At 44.4% G+C, this 17,150-nt stretch overlaps 1 protein-coding gene across 6 annotated transcripts in view; it reads left to right on the top strand.

Moving 5' to 3' along the window:
* The window catches only part of gus (splA/ryanodine receptor domain and SOCS box containing gustavus), a 194,972-nt gene that overhangs the window by 111,017 nt on the left and 66,805 nt on the right, over nucleotides 1–17,150 (top strand). For 3 of the 6 annotated variants that reach the window (XM_045726767.2, XM_069317650.1, XM_069317649.1), the window contains 2 exons: nucleotides 12,426–12,782; nucleotides 15,448–15,655. In XM_045726767.2, the coding sequence (XP_045582723.2) occupies nucleotides 12,568–12,782; nucleotides 15,448–15,655 (423 nt within the window). In that variant the 5' untranslated portion in view covers nucleotides 12,426–12,567. Of the gene's footprint in view, nucleotides 1–12,425; nucleotides 12,783–15,447; nucleotides 15,656–17,150 lie in introns of those variants that run through there. The other 3 variants (XM_045726771.2, XM_045726770.2, XM_045726769.2) reach the window with 1 other exon arrangement.

The following is a 17,150-nucleotide window of genomic DNA, read 5'->3' as shown; positions in this document are numbered from 1 at the left end:
GTGGGTTTAAGGTCCCCCCCACCTTAAGTAATCTGCTGCTCTCCCTCACACTGTTGTGCAGCTGATGGCTTCTCCAAAATAATATTACGTCTGAGCCTCGTGGATTCCTCAATTCCATTGTCTCATTCTGCTGTCATTGTACCTTCTGCCAATCTTCAGTACTTTACACGGGTGTGGAGTAACTTCCAGTGGCCCGGCCTGGCCTGCACCCTACCTAAGTGTTCCCAGAAGTTAACACACTCGGTAGACGCTGCGTGAGAGGTCTAAGTCATTAACTATATGCCATTTGCGTATACGAAAATCAGTAGAGGTTCCAGCACTGGCTCTTGTGGGAGGGGGGAGGGACTCTGATTCTCCTATTCTCTTGCTGTTATTCTGCTTCCTTTTCACCCAATTAAACACTATTGTTCTTCCAGCATGGTTATCTACTGTGTGTGTGGGGGGGGGTAGGGGGGACCTCCACCCCCCTTCCTCCGGCGTTCCAGTCATCAAAAATGTGGATGTTTCATCTCGTTCACAGAATCCAATCATCGCGGGGCGCATCGTTCCTCTTGGGTCATTTACCAGGAAAGGCCGCGCGCGCGCGCGTGTGGATGGTGATGGAGGGATTGGTTCTGTATCTATGGTGAGGGGTTGGGTGGGTGGTGTTGTGAGTGTGTGTGGGTGCTGTGAGGGTTGTGAGAGTGGGTGGGTGATGGTGGACGGGGCCACCGCTCTGAAGAGAACCTTGTGAGGGGAGACCGCTCGTCTCTTCCTTATGATTGGTGCGTCGTCCATGTCGGGCCTCTTGGGTCAGTCGTGTGAACATGTCGTGTTGCACTTGTTCCTCTGGTACAGGTCGACATGCTGACGTGACTTTTGGCGGAGAGTTCCTGCGACACGCAGTTGCTACTTAGCCCGCGGGTTGTGCTACTTGGGGTGTGCCGGTCGCTTCCTGCCCTAGCCTCACTGATCAATTTATTACTAGGGAAGTCTGCCCTCTGACCAGAAAGGCAGAGAATTCTCTCCCTTTCTCGGGGTCTGGGTACTAGTGACAGGATGAACAACCCAGCGGGTTTTCTTCCTTTTAGGGAGTGTTGTACATGCTGCTATGGCGGTGTGGCCACTCACAGGGAGCCGGTCGGCCGAGCGAACAGCACGCTGGACTTGTGACCCTGTGGTCCTGGGTTCGATCCCAGGCGCCGGCGAGAAACATTGGGCAGAGTTTCTTTCACTCTATGCCCCTGTTACCTAGCAGTAAAATAGGTACCTGGGTGTTAGTCAGCTGTCACGGGCTGCTTCCTGGGGGTGGAGGCCTGGTCGAGGACCGGGCCGCGGGAATACTGAAAAAAAAGCCCCGAAATCATCTTAACATAACAGGATGAATGGCGCTGCCCAATAAACTCGCCCCTCGGGGCAAAAATTAAAAAAAAAAATCTTGAAACCAAAGGATTGCTAAAGGTTGAGGGGAAAGTGGTGAGAAAGGAAGATTGAAAGATCATACAACAACCCTTCCTCACAAGTAGTGAGTCACATTTTGATGAGTAAATCCCCTACAGCCAAAAAATGTATTAATAAAATTCATAGCAGCACCCCGAAATTGACGCAATGTCCCATTTTCTATTCGCGGGTCGTCGGTTAGTTAGGTTCACAACGATACTAAACTCGTAGGACATCGAAGTCATTTATTATGCACCCCATACCCACCCTGTGGGCTACTAAACTCGTAGGACATCGAAGTCATTTATTATGCACCCCATACCCACCCTGTGGGCTGGCTATGCCCTAACCTATCCGAGGATCCACCAACAGAAAACAGGACATCACGTCAATTTTGTGAGCCGCAATGATTTTATGCAACCTGCTCTCGCACAAGACAGTACATATATGACTTGTTGCTTATAGTCAATATTTGGTATATTAATAAGTACATATATGGCATATTCCAAGTCACATATTGTTTTCAAGGTATGAATTCTTCATACTGATTTACTAAACACCAATTTTAATATTAGGAATTTCTTTTTCAGTTTTATTAAACAATAGAGATTTTATACAAAATTTTGACAATATCCTGAGTTACTTTACAATTTATTTAAATATTTTAGTTTTGTTTTATTATTTCTATAAAACTGTAATATCAATATAAGTATAGGTTAAGTACTAATTGTAATTAAGAAGCAATAAGATACTTGTCTTACCATACTAAGAAGGTTAGGTTAGGTCAGGTGTTTTCTATTCAGATTTTCAAGGTAAACTCAAATATTCACAATAAATTAGTATGTCACATATGCACTTATTAATAAGCCAATATTGACTGTAAGCAAGTGCGAGAACGAGTTGCTTTATTAGTATGTCATATTTTGACCTTAGGAGAGTTACACGTAATACTGGAGAGGACGGGTTGGGGTCACGGGGACGGGCCACGAGGACGGGTTGGGGCCACGAGGACGGGTTGGGGTCACGGGGACGGGCCACGAGGACGGGTTGGGGTCACGAGGACGGGTTGGGGTCACGGGGACGGGCCACGAGGACGGGTTGGGGTCACGGGGACGGGCCACGAGGACGGGTTGGGGTCACGAGGACGGGCCACGAGGACGGGTTGGGGCCACGAGGACGGGTTAGGGCCACGAGGACGGGTCACGAGGACGGGTCGGGGTCGTCTTCAGCAGGCGCCAACCAAGTACCAACATACAGACCGTATATTGTATAGTTAGAGGGAGCGTGGGGGGAGGAGGAGAATGTGAGGGGTGAGAGGGGAGGGGAGAATGTGTGAAGGGGAGAGGGGAGGGGAGAGAATGTGAAGGGGGAGAGGGGAAGAGGGAATGACTCGGTCAGGGGAGAGGGGAGGGGAGAGAATGTGAGGGGAGAGGGGAAGAGGGAATGACTCAGTCAAGGGGAGAGGGGAGGGGAGAGAATGTGAGGGGAGAGGGGAAGAGGGAATGACTCAGTCAAGGGGAGAGGGGAGGGGAGAGAATGTGAGGGGAGAGGGGAAGAGGGAATGACTCAGTCAAGGGGAGAGAATGTGAGGGGAGAGGGGAAGAGGGAATGACTCAGTCAAGGGGAGAGGGGAGGGGAGAGAATGTGAGGGGAGGGGGAAGAGGGAATGACTCGGTCAGGGGAGAGGGGAGGGGAGAGAATGTGAGGGGAGGGGGAAGAGGGAATGACTCGGTCAGGGGAGAGGGGAGGGGAGAGAATGTGAGGGGAGGGGGAAGAGGGAATGACTCAGTCAAGGGGAGTGGGTGCCAGTGACCACCGTCTGTGGCAGATAGTAAAGATGGCCTGGGGTATAAATGCGCACATATGTGTGTATTTGTTTTTCCTCTCAGTTCTGTTATTGAGCCGTGTTGCTAAAATTAACAAGCAGGGATTTTGTATAGTTTTTAGTTAGTTTTAAAATCTGTAAAACCAAGTTGCAATAGGTGTTTGCCAGGACGCAAGGGAGGTATCGTCCCAGACCTACACAGCCACAGTACAAACCTCACCCAAACACACAGTGTAAAATGCACAAATACAGGTTGTAAATGCACAGACACAAGGTGTAAATGCACAGACACAGGGTGTAAATGCACAGACACAGGGTGTAAATGTACAGATACAGGGTGTAAATGTACAGATACAGGGTGTAAATGCACAAATACAGGGTGTAAATGCACAAACACAGGGTGTAAATGCACAAACACAGGGTGTAAATGCACAAATGCTCACCCCACACAGGGTGAGTGACGCTACCCAATAAACTCGCCCTTCGGGACAAACTGTAATCAAATAATTGTCATAACTTTACCCAATTGAAAAGAGAAACAAAGAAATGTCATTGATATGTTGTAATAACATGTGAGTGACAATTTTATTCCCTGAATATGACATGCCCTCATGTCATAACTGCAGTGTTCCGGGCTGCTTCCTGGGGGTAGAGGCCTGGTCGAGGACCGGGCCGCGGGGACGATAAGCCCCGAAATCATCTCAAGATAACCTCAAGATATGCCCTCATGTCATAACCCCATGCCCTCATGTCATAAATAACTCCATGCCCTCATGTCATAACTCCATGCCCTCATGTCATAAATAACTCCATGCCCTCATGTCATAACTCCATGCCCTCATGTCATAACTAACCCCATGCCCTCATGTCATAACTAACCCCATGCCCTCATGTCATAACTAACCCCATGCCCTCATGTCATAACTAACCCCATGCCCTCATGTCATAACTAACCCCATGCCCTCATGTCATAACTAACCCCATGCCCTCATGTCATAACTAACCCCATGCCCTCATGTCATAACTCCATGCCCTCATATCATAAATAACTCCATGCCCTCTTAACTTGTAATTAAAATTAAAGCTTGAAGTCCCGTAATAAATTTGTTTAGTAAACAAATGTTCGTTAATTAAAAACTTTGATGTTCGTTGATTTAGTATAAAGTTCATTATAGCACTATAATGAGTGCCAAGAGTTAACGGTTAGTGTTAATAATACTTCCTAAAAAATTCACAGTTATAATAGACAACTGCATGTATAGATATTTATATACTTTTTAATGGTTTGTATACCATTATTCCCATACTTGTAGTGTATTAGACCATTAACACCATCCTTTACACAAAGTTGTTTAATAAGAGGGGGATAGGGGTAGGTAGTGTGGCGGGGAGGGGGTGTGGATGGTGAGGGGGGGAGATTGGGGGGATGTGAGGGGGGAATATAAAGGGGCAGGGAAAAGGGGATGATAGTGTGTGTGGGGGAGAGAGGGGTTGACCAACGGTGAACCAGTACTGGTAACCGTGCTGAGGCTGTGAGGAAGGGTCGAGGGTAGAGGCATAGAGATCAAGAGGCGAGTCACTAGCGTAGTTCTTTAGTGTTGTGGTGGAGGAGTGGTGGTGGCGGCGCCATGTGGTGGTGGAGGAGCCTGGAGGGCGGACAGTACGGCCAGGGCGGTCGGTGGTGGAGGTGGGATGATAGCCATGTTTACCATAGCAGTATTGAACGTGGTGGCCCACGCTCAACGCCGCCACCACCGCCTGTCCCTGGCCGTCTCTCCCATGCTCCCTCCCTCCACCTCTCCCATCCATGCAAGTAGTGACACTGTTGAGGGGTCGGTGGTGGAGGGCAGCCATGGTGGTGGTGGTGAGGCGGCTGGAGAAGCGAGCACAAGAAAGGAGGCAGAGCATGTGGACAAGTGCTTTTGTGACATCATCACTATCAGCAGGCACTTGGCTTCAAGCACCCCCACCACCACCCACCCCTAGTACCCACCACTACCAGCACCCACCCACCCCACCCACCACCAGTACCCACCACTACCACCACCCACCCACCCCACCCACCACCACCAGCACTCATCACCAGCACTCACCCTACCCACCACCAGCACTCACCCCACCCACCCACCCTACCCACCCCACCCACCCACCCACCCTACCCACCACCAGCACTCACCCCACCCACCAAACTCTCCCTCATGACAGCACCCTATAGTCTATCTAGTGCCAGTTCCTGGGATCAGTGCCCCCCGCGGCCCGGTCTCTGCCCAGGCCTTCTGGTTGTTGGTCTAAGAATGCAAATTTAATTGCAGTCTCAGAGCACATTCTAATTAAATCCCAAATTGTTGCATTCTACAGCATGCAAATGTAAAAGTTTTAGGTGGCCCTAATAATTTAGATGTTTTATTGAATTGATTGTGGTAGTAAAGGACCTTGACACGTTATGTAGGTCAACACTGTAGCCAGCTGTGAATGGGGCTGTTAGTGTGGGACAATATTCCACCCAAGAGTGTCACTAGTGTCTCAAGAGGTACTGTGAGTGGTGTGATTATTGAGCTCTAGCAACAGCCCAGCTACTGAGTAGTCTTATAACCCAAACTTTCCTTATTAACTCTACTCAATAGCTCGGTCAATAGAGCTTCGGCCACACTCACGTGGGTGGGGGGGTTCAGGGTTCGAGTCTCCCAGAGCCCAGGTGAATGGAATGTTTATTTCCAGAAAAGTTTGGGTGACAATTTGTGTGTACAAAGATTGCGGGATCGTATTCAAATTCAAATGTTTATCTAGGTAAAGTACATACTACATACATACACGGGGTGATACAAATATTGATGGATTTATAGATAGCGCTAGTACATACAATGCCTAAAGCCACTATTACGCAAAGCGTTTCGGGCAGGAATTCCGAATTCGGTTTCGGGTATTTTAGGGAAAGTGTGGCGCTTAACAGATTGATTGATTGATGAAGATTAAGCTACCCAAAAGGTGGCACGGGCATGAATAGCCCATAAGTGGTGGCCCTTTTGAGCCATTACCAGTATCAAGAGCTGATACTGGAAATCTGTGGAGGTGCGACTGCACCCTGCGTGACGGGAGATGTCTCCCGTGGCGCTTAACAATTGACCGGTTTCTTATCTAGTCTTCAGGCCTAAATCACCCGTTTCCCCCCCCCCCCCCCCACAAAATACTGGCTTGACATGTCTATCGCCAGCCATGAACGCAGCTTCCCACTATAGTGTGTGTGGGTTAGTGGGTGAGAGGGGCGGGTGTCCCGGGCCCGGCCAACTTGTGTACGCCAGCGGCCAGTGGTCCGGGTTATGACCTCTCCGCGGGTCCCTGTCAGTGCGTGACTGTACGCCAAGCTGAGCGGGGCCCGGGCCGTCCCCACCGTAAACTGTGTGTGTGTGTCGTAGATAAAACGGGACAATAGCTTTTGCGTTATCAAATGTTTAAATTAAAGTGAAGATTCTTGAAGACTGTGCATTACGAGAAGATTAAAGAGCAAGTGGTGTTGAGGGTGACGATAAGATTGGTGTGACGGCGCCTGTTGCGTCTCTGTAAACACTGATTAATGTTGGTGATGTGGGACAACCACGATGTGCAGTCACAGGGGCGATGGGGTACGCTGACTCCTACTGCAGTCTCTGTATACCCTCATCATCCCCCAACTACCACCATCACCACAGATTCACAATCGTCTGTGTCGCCTCCACCACCCCTGCCACCATCGCTACTTGTCACTTGGCAGTGGGAAGCTACGCAGAAAGATATAGTGTTGTGGGAGGGTGTTGGGGTATAGTGTGGGTGCGAACCCCCTCTAGTGAATTACAGTGCAGGCATAATAGTGTTGATGCTGGGTGTGAAAGTGAAGGGGATGCGTGGTAGTGTATTGGTGAGGAGTATAGTAGGGGCAGGACTGCTCATGACTGCAGCTACTGCCACAAGGCAGTCTTTCACTGCCACTTCTGTCCTCCTCGGTGCTGCCTTGCCTCTTACACTCTCCCGTGGCTCCCAACCAGGCCGCCGCCGCCGCCGCCAGCCACACTCAAATATGACCAGTAGCATCTGCCAGGCTGTATTTACTACGTGTAGAAAACACCTCACATCACCACACAATATATATTTCCTTAATAAAGGTGAAGATATGAAAGTTGTATACGTGGGGAATATAGTGTAAGTTATTTCCTGTCCGCCTTGCTGACACGATGTGTGTACTCACCTAGTTGTGCTTGCAGGGGTTGAGCTCTGGTTCTTTAGTCCCGCCTCACAAGTATGGGAGCAGTGCGCAGGGGTGAATGTTTCTGAACGTACATGCCAGCATTACCCTCCCTGTGTAGGGTTTTATCTTTGGCTTGAGTGTGTGTGCCTTCATGTGGGCTGGTGTTGTTGATGTGCTTGCACAGATGATGACTTACTGGTCTAACTTTTATCTTGAGATGATGTATCGAGGAGACATTGTTGGCCTCCAGCACATCTAGCTCTGGCCCCAGCTGGAAGATAGTGGCATGATTACCACATGCAAAATTCTCACATGAATTGCTAGAGTAGATAAGGAGAAACTGTTGGGATGTGAGGGTATGTGAACATGGGGTCACAGGCGGAAGTTTTAAATACAAATAGTAAATACACACACACACCTCCACCACTCCCTCCTTCCTCTCCCTAGTTTAGTTCATTTATTATGCACCCCATACCCATCTTGTGGGCGGTAGTGGAAAGGGTTACAGAAGCACATAATGGGCTCAGGGACTGAACCCCGCAATTCATTCAAGCAAGTTACAATCTTGATGAGCTAGTTACAAAATTCAATTTCCTCTCCCTGATACTCGACTTCTTCCACACATACTCTCCCCTCTCCTTGCCCCGCATACCTCCCTTCCTCCCCGACATTCTACCCACCCTTGCCCTCCCCCACAACCTCCGGTATCATTCAGTGCCCTCTGACACTAACACTGTTGAACAGAGGTGGCCCTGTGGGACTGGGCCAGCGTGGATGTCGTACAGGAATATTTAATGCATATCAAGGGAGGGAGAGCGCGGAGCTGGTGTCCGGCAGCCCCACACACACACATGATAGTAACAACTGCTTCAACATGACCATTATCTCGGTAAGACTTAACACAATTACAGTATATTATTTGCTGATTTCCAGTGTGTTGCTCCCGGCCCCTGGTGTTGGTCTGGGACCAGATTCACGAAGCAGTTACGCAAGGACTTACGAACCTGTACATCTTTTCTCAATCTTTGGCGGCTTTATTTACAATTATTAAACAGTTAATGAGCTCCGAAGCACCAGGAGGCTGTTTATAACAACAACAACAGTTGATTGGCAAGTTTTCATGCTTGTAAACTGTTTAATAAATGTAACCAAAGCCGTCAAAGATTGAGGAAAGATGTACACGTTCGTAAATACTTGCGTAACTGCTTCGTGAATCTGGCCCCTGGTCTGTGAGGCTGTTATCACTTAAGTCCTCCACCGGGCACCGTAAAATAACACGATTTTCGAAAGTGACAAATTTCAGATTGTTATACATGAAAAAAACTAGAAATACAACGAGCATATACGACACACATACACCATATTTCTTGGGTCCTCTCGAGTACTAAACATGTACTTTCTTGAAAGGAGACGAGAGATCTCGCATAATATATTCTACAACGACAGGTATGGTAGGAGATGCAGAGGCATGTTGTACAGATACCATAGGCACAGAGCACATAAGAACATCACACTCTCGGCTCAACCATCCCAAATTTAAGAAATATTTGCGGAACACAAGTGGACCGGGCGACGCATCTGGGCTGCACATGAGGCTGTGTGTTTGTACTGACCAGTGTTGCACAGCCTCCTGCAACGCTGAGTTCAACCCACAACTCTGCTAAACTTTCCTTCCTAAAATTTTTACATTTTGCCCCGAGGGGCGAGTTTATTGGGCAGCGCCACTCATCTTGTGAGTGGACATACCGCCATAGCAGACGTTCCTTCCTTGTGTGTCACCATCGTCGTCTTGTTTTAATCCATTGCCTCCTTTTGTCCTTCGCTACGTTAAGCTTTGTTTCACGTTTCTCTAATCTCTCCTAATCTGTTGCTGGAAGCTGGCATTTGTTGGCGAGTAAATTGTATTCTGACTTTCTCCGACATGATTCGGTTTTCTTTCAAGGGTCAGCTATGGGTGACTAGTGTATTCTTTCTGCTCGGTGTTTCAGCTTCGCCTGTTGTAGCCTGCTGTGTCTTTTTTACTCCTGTGTTTTCCTTTAATTAATTAATGTGTCCTCTAATGTGTAATTAATGTGGAAATAGGCGTCTGGCGCGCCTATTTCCCTAGCTTATTCATATTCTTGCTTCTTTAACCTGTCTTCTCTTATTCTTATTTGTATAACGTAACGTATTTCTTGCTCTCCAATGTTTTTTTTACACTAGCCTATCCCCTACTTGTTTACATCCTATGTTAGGTTGTTTAATTTGCATAATTATAATATATAATGGATTTGCACAAAACTAAATGGAGGTTTTATTTTATCTTGTTTTCACTCGTATATCTGTTCAACATGTTTTGAATTGTTTGCCAATTATGTGCTTCAAATGATGCTACTTGGCTGTGACATCCATCTATTTCTCTGGCCAAAGTCTCTTTATAAAGTCGTATTTACCAGACACCATCGGACGGGATCTCCCGTCACGCAGGGTGCAGTCGCACCTCCACAGATCTCCAGTATCAGCTCTTGATACTGGTAATGGCTCAAAAAGGCCACCACTTACGGGCTATTCATGCCCGTGCCACCTTTTGGGTGGCTTAATCTTCATCAATCAGACACCATCAGTGTACACCTACTGTCTACCTCTCCTGCATACACACTCTTAACCCCGTCATATTAGGTAAACTCACGCTCCAATACCACTTAACTGTATTTTTCCGGTTAGGACAAATTATATATTAATTATGTTAGTGTTAATAATTCATTTGGTTAATTTACTTACCATTTGTGTTAAGTTCGCCCCTTTTTTGTTATTATTTTACTTTGGGAAATTTTTCGAAATTGACTATCAAAGGATGTTTTCTTTGTGCAGTCGAGGAGTCACAATAACGTGGCTGAAATATGTTGACCAGACCAGATGCTAGGAAGTGAAGGGACGACGACGTTTCGGTCCATCCTGGACCATTCTCAATCGACTTGAAAATGGTCCAGGACGGACCGAAACATCGTCGTCCTTTCTAATGTGTGGTCTGGTCAACAATATAAGTCTAAAGCTATTAACAAATAGAGAGGTATTTAGCGTATTGAAATCTTATCGTATTATATCGTCTTATCTATCTGTCAATATTGTGTGGGCTAGACAAGCAGTGTGGTCAAGGAAGGGAAACAGTTTGTGTGGCTTTGCCTGTGTGTGTGGAGATTGGAGCTTTGTCTCTAGTGTTGGTGGAGGGCCGGGTGGTGGTGGGTTGTGTTGTGTTGGTAGAAAGGAGGCGGTTAATAAACAGGGTGTGGTAGTGATTCTCACCAAACAGTGACTACGGGGAAGTGAGGTCACGCTTGTGCCCTGCCTACTGGTCTTGTACTTATTGGGTCGTTCGAATTCGTTGTCGTATCTGATTTTAAAGCTGTGGATGGAGGGGCGTTTTCGGCTTCTTTCAGCGCAGTCAGCGTGTTGACCGCCCTTCAACGTACGAGTATTTTTGTATATCTTCGACTCATTTGGTCGTATGGTTGGATTATGGTATGGTGGTGGAAGGTATTGAGTGGATGGTGGTGCGGGGTTGGTACACTGGGTGGGCTTGCCTCTCTTGTGACGTCAGGGCTAGTGTGTGACGTCAACTCATGGCGGCTGTGGTTTTCCTTTCACCCTGAGCCCTCTCTTGTGTCTGCCTCACTCTTTCCCCGACACTCTTCATCTGAGAGACAGCCAGATACACATAGACATAGACTGATACAGATCAACAGACTGACACATGACATGTGATGTGGTGGAGGCAGACTCCATACATAGTTTCAAATGTAGATATGATAGAGCCCAGTAGGCTCAGGAATCTGTATATCAGTTGATTGACAGTTGAGAGGCGGGACCAAAGAGCCTCTACGCCCGCAAGCACAACTAGGTGAGTACACAGACCAATAGACAGATACAGATGTACACATGCACACACACAAATGCAGACAGACAGGCATACAATCATAGATACTCTTTGGTCCCGCCTTACGATTGAGAGGCGGGACCAAAGAGCCAGAGCTCAACCCCCGCAAACATAAATAGGTGAGTATAGATACATACAGCTACTACGGTCTGCTTCCAGGGATTATATGCGTGTGTTAGAGAGAAATAATGGAGTAGACATATTAGAGGAAAAATAGATTGGTTAGAAATGCGGGGTCCAAGAGCTAAGTAGCTCGATTATGCAGACAACTAGTAAATACAAGACAGATACAAACAGAGATACAGACATTCACTCGCTGGATTAGAGGAGGAATAGGGTAGACATGATTACGACATAAAAGATTCAAAGGGAAATTCGCGGAGTTTACAAAAGAACAAGTGTACAAGACTTTGAACGTATGTAACTAGATACTCAACAGAGCCGAGTCCGAGATGTTAGAAAGACGTTTTTCAGTGTTATATTTGTAAATACTTGGAATTGATTAAACGAAAAGTTAGTTGAAGCCTTCTCGATACACAATCGTTAGAAAGATTGTGTACCGACTTGATCAAGAACTTGACCATTATCAAGAACGACTGAGATGGTCCAAGACGGAGTGAAAGGTCGTCGTTTCTTCGTTTACTGATGTGTGGTTGGGTCATCATATCTTGAGCCACGTTATTGTGACTCAGCGTCTGAATCCGTACAACAGTCATTGCATTAAAGTTTCAATTGTTCTCATAATGGGGCTGTTAGCTAATGCTGGAAACGTCGTTGGCGATGCTCAAGGTTGATAGAATATTTCATGTACCTTAAGTCATAATAATTACTACAAGTTTAATAAGAACATAAGAATAAAGGTAACTGCAGAAGGCCCATTGGCCCATACGAGGCAGCTCCTATTATACAAAGATTAATCAGGTGTAATTGGCCTGTTATGTTGAACAGTGTCTTCTGTGTTGGCATCGTTATGTTCTGGTCTTGTCCTTACTAATGTAATGTTCGTTGAATTTGTGGCTTGAGTATGAAATGTATTTTTGCCTTAACAGGAAATTGTGCAATAAGTAACAAATGTGATATTGGTGATGGAAAAAGCTAGATAACGTCATGGACCGGTGATGCTATGGTGGCATATGACTAGTAAACAAGGTTGTTAATGATGAAGAGAAGAGTAGTGTAGCGTGAGGTTAGATGGTGAGGTGTGTGGTGGTTCACGTTGGTGACCCGTGTGGCATGAATCCCTTCCTGCAGGAGTGGGTAGTGCTCAGACCTGCCTTCTACAGCCAGCCGCCGCCCCCTGCCCCACCTCCAGCACCACCTCCTCCAGCACCACCAGCACCCCACCTCACCCCGGACACCGCCAGAGCCTGGTTCCTGGGCCCTGCCCTGGTGGCTTTTGGGGCAAGGTACTGCTGCTCCTCTAGCACACTTAATGCTCTTAAGATAAACGAGAGATTATGTTTGCATTGAATTTATTACTTAATAAGATTATGTAATTTGTGAAGGGCAGAACTTTAGCTTGTACAGTACTGGTGTTGTATGTATTAAATATTTCTTACCAGTTTGTTCATAATAATTTGTTAATATTGCTTCAAAGGGGATTATAATGGTGTCATACAAGTGATGATTTTTTTTCCAGTGAAACTGGGTGTGCACAAAAAATTATATTAACATGATGTAAGAGCAATGAGGAGGATTCAAACCTGTACAGTGGGTACTCCACTTTTTTCTGTGTATGCAAATTGTGCATGTGAGTACAGACCTCTTGAATTAAATACCAGAGGCCAGTGCTCGCACAGATGGTTGCACAACCAGTGTCGCTGGAAAAATAAAAGCTGCCAATTACATTAACGAAAATCTTGTCATTGTCCCCAATGATTAATTTAATATTGCCCTCAAGAGTCTCGGATGATAGCATTTTTGGCATATCTGTAAGATAACTTAACATTGCCATAAAGCTAGACAGGAAGAAGCTGACATTCTCCACAAAACATGTGAGAGTCATTGCATCTAAATGTACGCTGAAAGTTGCTATTTTGCATATTGATCTCGCAGCGTGGCTTTACTAAAGGCTGGTTGTGTCTTAACAAATATACTTTCATTCTTTTCCAGCATATTTAAACCAGGTGATAGTTGGAAAGATTACAGCATTATATACTTAGACTTTAGTAAAACCCTGGCATACTGTATGCCATGAATGACTTAATAGGAAAGTAGAGGCACATTGTATTGTAGTTTATATCTTAAATTGGATTAGGGCATGGTTATTTTAAAGGGAATAAAGGGTCACCATAAATAAGGTCAGAAGAGATCTGTTAAGTACTCCAGGGACCTCATGGGACCTGGGGTATCTGCTCACTAGGGACCTCTGCTGCTTACCATATATAGTACTGTACTGTATATACAGTAAATGACTTGGGTCACAGGATTGAACGGCAATACTGCATTTTCAATTATGCCAATGACACTGAGGTCAGACAGTAAATTCAGACATACTCAAAATTTGTTCTGGAGGATTTAGATGATACACTGGTAAAATGAATGAAAGGTTGTCAGATACAAATTAATGCTGACAATTGTAGGATTCTTAGGTTTCTGAATTAAAATACTAGCTATCGTCTGAACAACCAAAAAATCAATGGACAGTACAGTATAAATGTTAGAAATATGGTAATTAAGGTACTTTAATGGGATTCATATCAAGAAGAATTAACAATTAATTATGCAGTTTCAATTTAGTAATCATACAGTATTATGGACTTGAATTCCCTTCAACCTATCTATAGAAATATGACAGTTAACCCTTACACTGTTCAATTTGACTTGTGCTATTTACTCATTAAATTATAACTATTTTTAGACATGCACGCCTTGATGTACCTTGAGCATACCTGTAGAGGGTCTCTAGAGTTCTACTCCCCGAGCCTGGCCTGACGCAAGGCTCGACTTTTAAATAGCAGCACAGTTTAGGGATTAATGTCAAGCATTTTGATCCTACTTCGGGAAGAGGGATTAAGACAGCTTAATTTATATTTTTGTAAAGGCAATCTTTACCTTTCACACCTTTCAATGGTTCCAAGGATCAAAGAGTCCACAGCCTGGTCTGAGACCAGACTGCCTGGATGCTGGTGTGGTCAACCAGGCTGTTCTATGCAGTTGCTTGCAGCCTGATATATGATTTATGTACTGTACAATGTTATTAAATGTGATTGTGTAAGTTTTGTAAAAAAAAATTATTTGTTTAAAGTTTGCAGACACTAGACATAATCACCATCGGCAAATTCAGAGCAAGACATTGAATAGTTAAAGTGAATAAGCGCTTCGGGTTTAACATTACCAGTGCTCATTCTAGTGTCATTATTATTCCACAAATTTATAATGAACTATTGATAACAAAAAATTTGTTTCATAATTTAGAAATATTTAATTCCAAGATGCATTTAATTTTGTTAACATAATTTGGATGGTAGCAGAATTTAAAATGCATAATTCAGAAAGAATTGATCTTCATATAACTTCATTGCAAATACATTATCCTTAACATTATCTAGATGTAGCTCATTGTGTAAATTCCAAGGCGTGCATAGATAATATCAAGAAATCTGTTCAGTAATCAAATAAGTAGCTGAATTTTTCTGCACTACTAAAGGGAAATCAATTTTATGGTGTGGCAATATCTTTAACCCCCTTACACTGCTTCAAGTGCTACCTGCCATTTCCTGCTGTGCACAAATTGCCATATGTGACTCATCATTATGGGTTTTCAATACCTATTTTTTTTTGTGCACCTGGATGTAGAACATTCAAGTAGTTTTCAAGTAGCTTAGCTAAATAAAGATTAAACGAACAAAATGTCTTCCCTTTCCTATTTAAGAATTCCACTTCAGCATGCTAAATACTTCAAATGATTGCATGTAATCACATAATAAATGCCCTAAGCTGCTTGATGATACAGGTTGATTGCCACATCTGGAGGAAGTAACTCTGATGAAGGTAGATACATGTACTGTATGTGTGTTTCTGCTGTACCCTATTGACACAAATAGATTAATTCTGAGAATTATTTTGTAGGTACGGTGGTAAGCGGTGTGGGAGCGGTGGTGGAGGGGGCCCAGCAGCAGCAGCGGCAGCAGCAGCAGCGGGAGGAGCAGCAGTAGGAGTAAGGCGCTCGCCCCGCTACGCCACCCAACAGTCTTCAGCATCAGTTGCAGCAGCAGGCAGACCAAGGAGGCACCACACTAGACCTCTCCACGCTCACCACCATAACACTAAACATAAGGTAACTAACTGTTTTCACTTCACCCCAACATGGTACAGTACACTGTGCACCCTTGAATGTCTAGACCTCTATATAATGTGTCCTCTTTAAGAGTTTTGGGGCTTTGGATAGTTTTCCGATTTCATGTTCGCTAGTTGTGTGATTGTTTTGACTAATTAACCAACCTGTTATTGTTAAAATAGTGTTTACTTGACAGCCCTTCCCAATTTTTGTGTGGGGGGGGGGCATAAAACATTAATAAACGTTTTCACAGTCTGGAACTCTTGGGGGGACTGTTCTGAACTGTTGAAGCTCGGTGACAAAAGTTTTATAATTTTTAAGCTTCTTTGTTACTTTTGGGGTTATAATTATGAACGTTGTGTCGGTGTTTATAAATGGTTACCCTGCAGCAGGGGCTCTTAACAGGGGGTATCCATACCCCCCCCCCCCTTGAGATTTTGAAAACCAAATAAATGGGATTATGGCACTTGATCTCTGAACAATATATAACAAAACAAATTTGTTTAATTAGAATTAACTATCACCGTCCGTAACTGTACCTTAATTCCGTTTTGATTGCACAAATATTATAAATCTCACCAGTTGTGACTAACTTTTGTATTTGTGATTTGTTGTTTTTCTGTAAATATGATAAGATCCTTGATTTTCTTTAAACTGTTCTGTTCTTAACTGTCCATATGTTAAGTAAAACCAAGCTACTGTCATCCTGATTTATATGAACAGACTTTTACAGAGAAATTACCATTTTTTTTATCGATTATTAATTTGTATAGTTGTAAAAAGAAGAAAATCATTACTGTACGGTACTGTACTTGCATACTTGTTTGTCACGTAATTTGCAAAGTGGCAAAAAATGTGTGGGGCAGAGCAATTATTTTGGTTATAAGGTTGGTTATCAAAGGTGATCTCTGGTTGGTTAGCTTATGAGCTCTGCCCGTGTGTCATCATGAATCATTGAGTAATTTATGCAAATTCATGGATTGGATAATGCATTACACATGATGATAAAATATTTCATCAAACTGCTAAACTGTTAAATGTTAGGATGGACTTCTGTTAATTTATCATCCAAGTATGAAATATCGTTGATATTTCATACTTGAAATAAAGTATTCACAATAAAGCACATTGATATTCTCATTGTTCGTGAAAATTAATGAAGAGTATTTGTGTACTTGCTTCTAGCACCAAGGTACTCCTGTAAAATTACCGGGTATTTTTTTCTTTAATCGGTGACATTCTCAATTCCCTCTTTCACAATTATAATAGGTAGCAAATTTCTCGCCTTGCCTCCTTGTGCTGGATCAGTTGCCTTGCCTTGAAAGGGGATGCGAGTACAGAATATAGGCATGACATCTCTTGTTTTGAAGGTTTTATCTTAATCCACCTCTTATTTCTTGCGTTGATGTTAATTTGATTTGTTGTGATCTCAAAGCATTAGGTCCCCTCAATTTTACTATGAAGGCTCCTGTTTACATTATAGACCAGTTGCATT

This window comes from Procambarus clarkii, chromosome 88 (genome assembly GCF_040958095.1).
Source record: "Procambarus clarkii isolate CNS0578487 chromosome 88, FALCON_Pclarkii_2.0, whole genome shotgun sequence".
Lineage (NCBI taxonomy): Eukaryota > Metazoa > Arthropoda > Malacostraca > Decapoda > Cambaridae > Procambarus > Procambarus clarkii.
The sequence above is the reverse complement of the archived record's forward strand: the minus strand, read 5'-3'. Positions and strand labels throughout refer to the sequence as shown.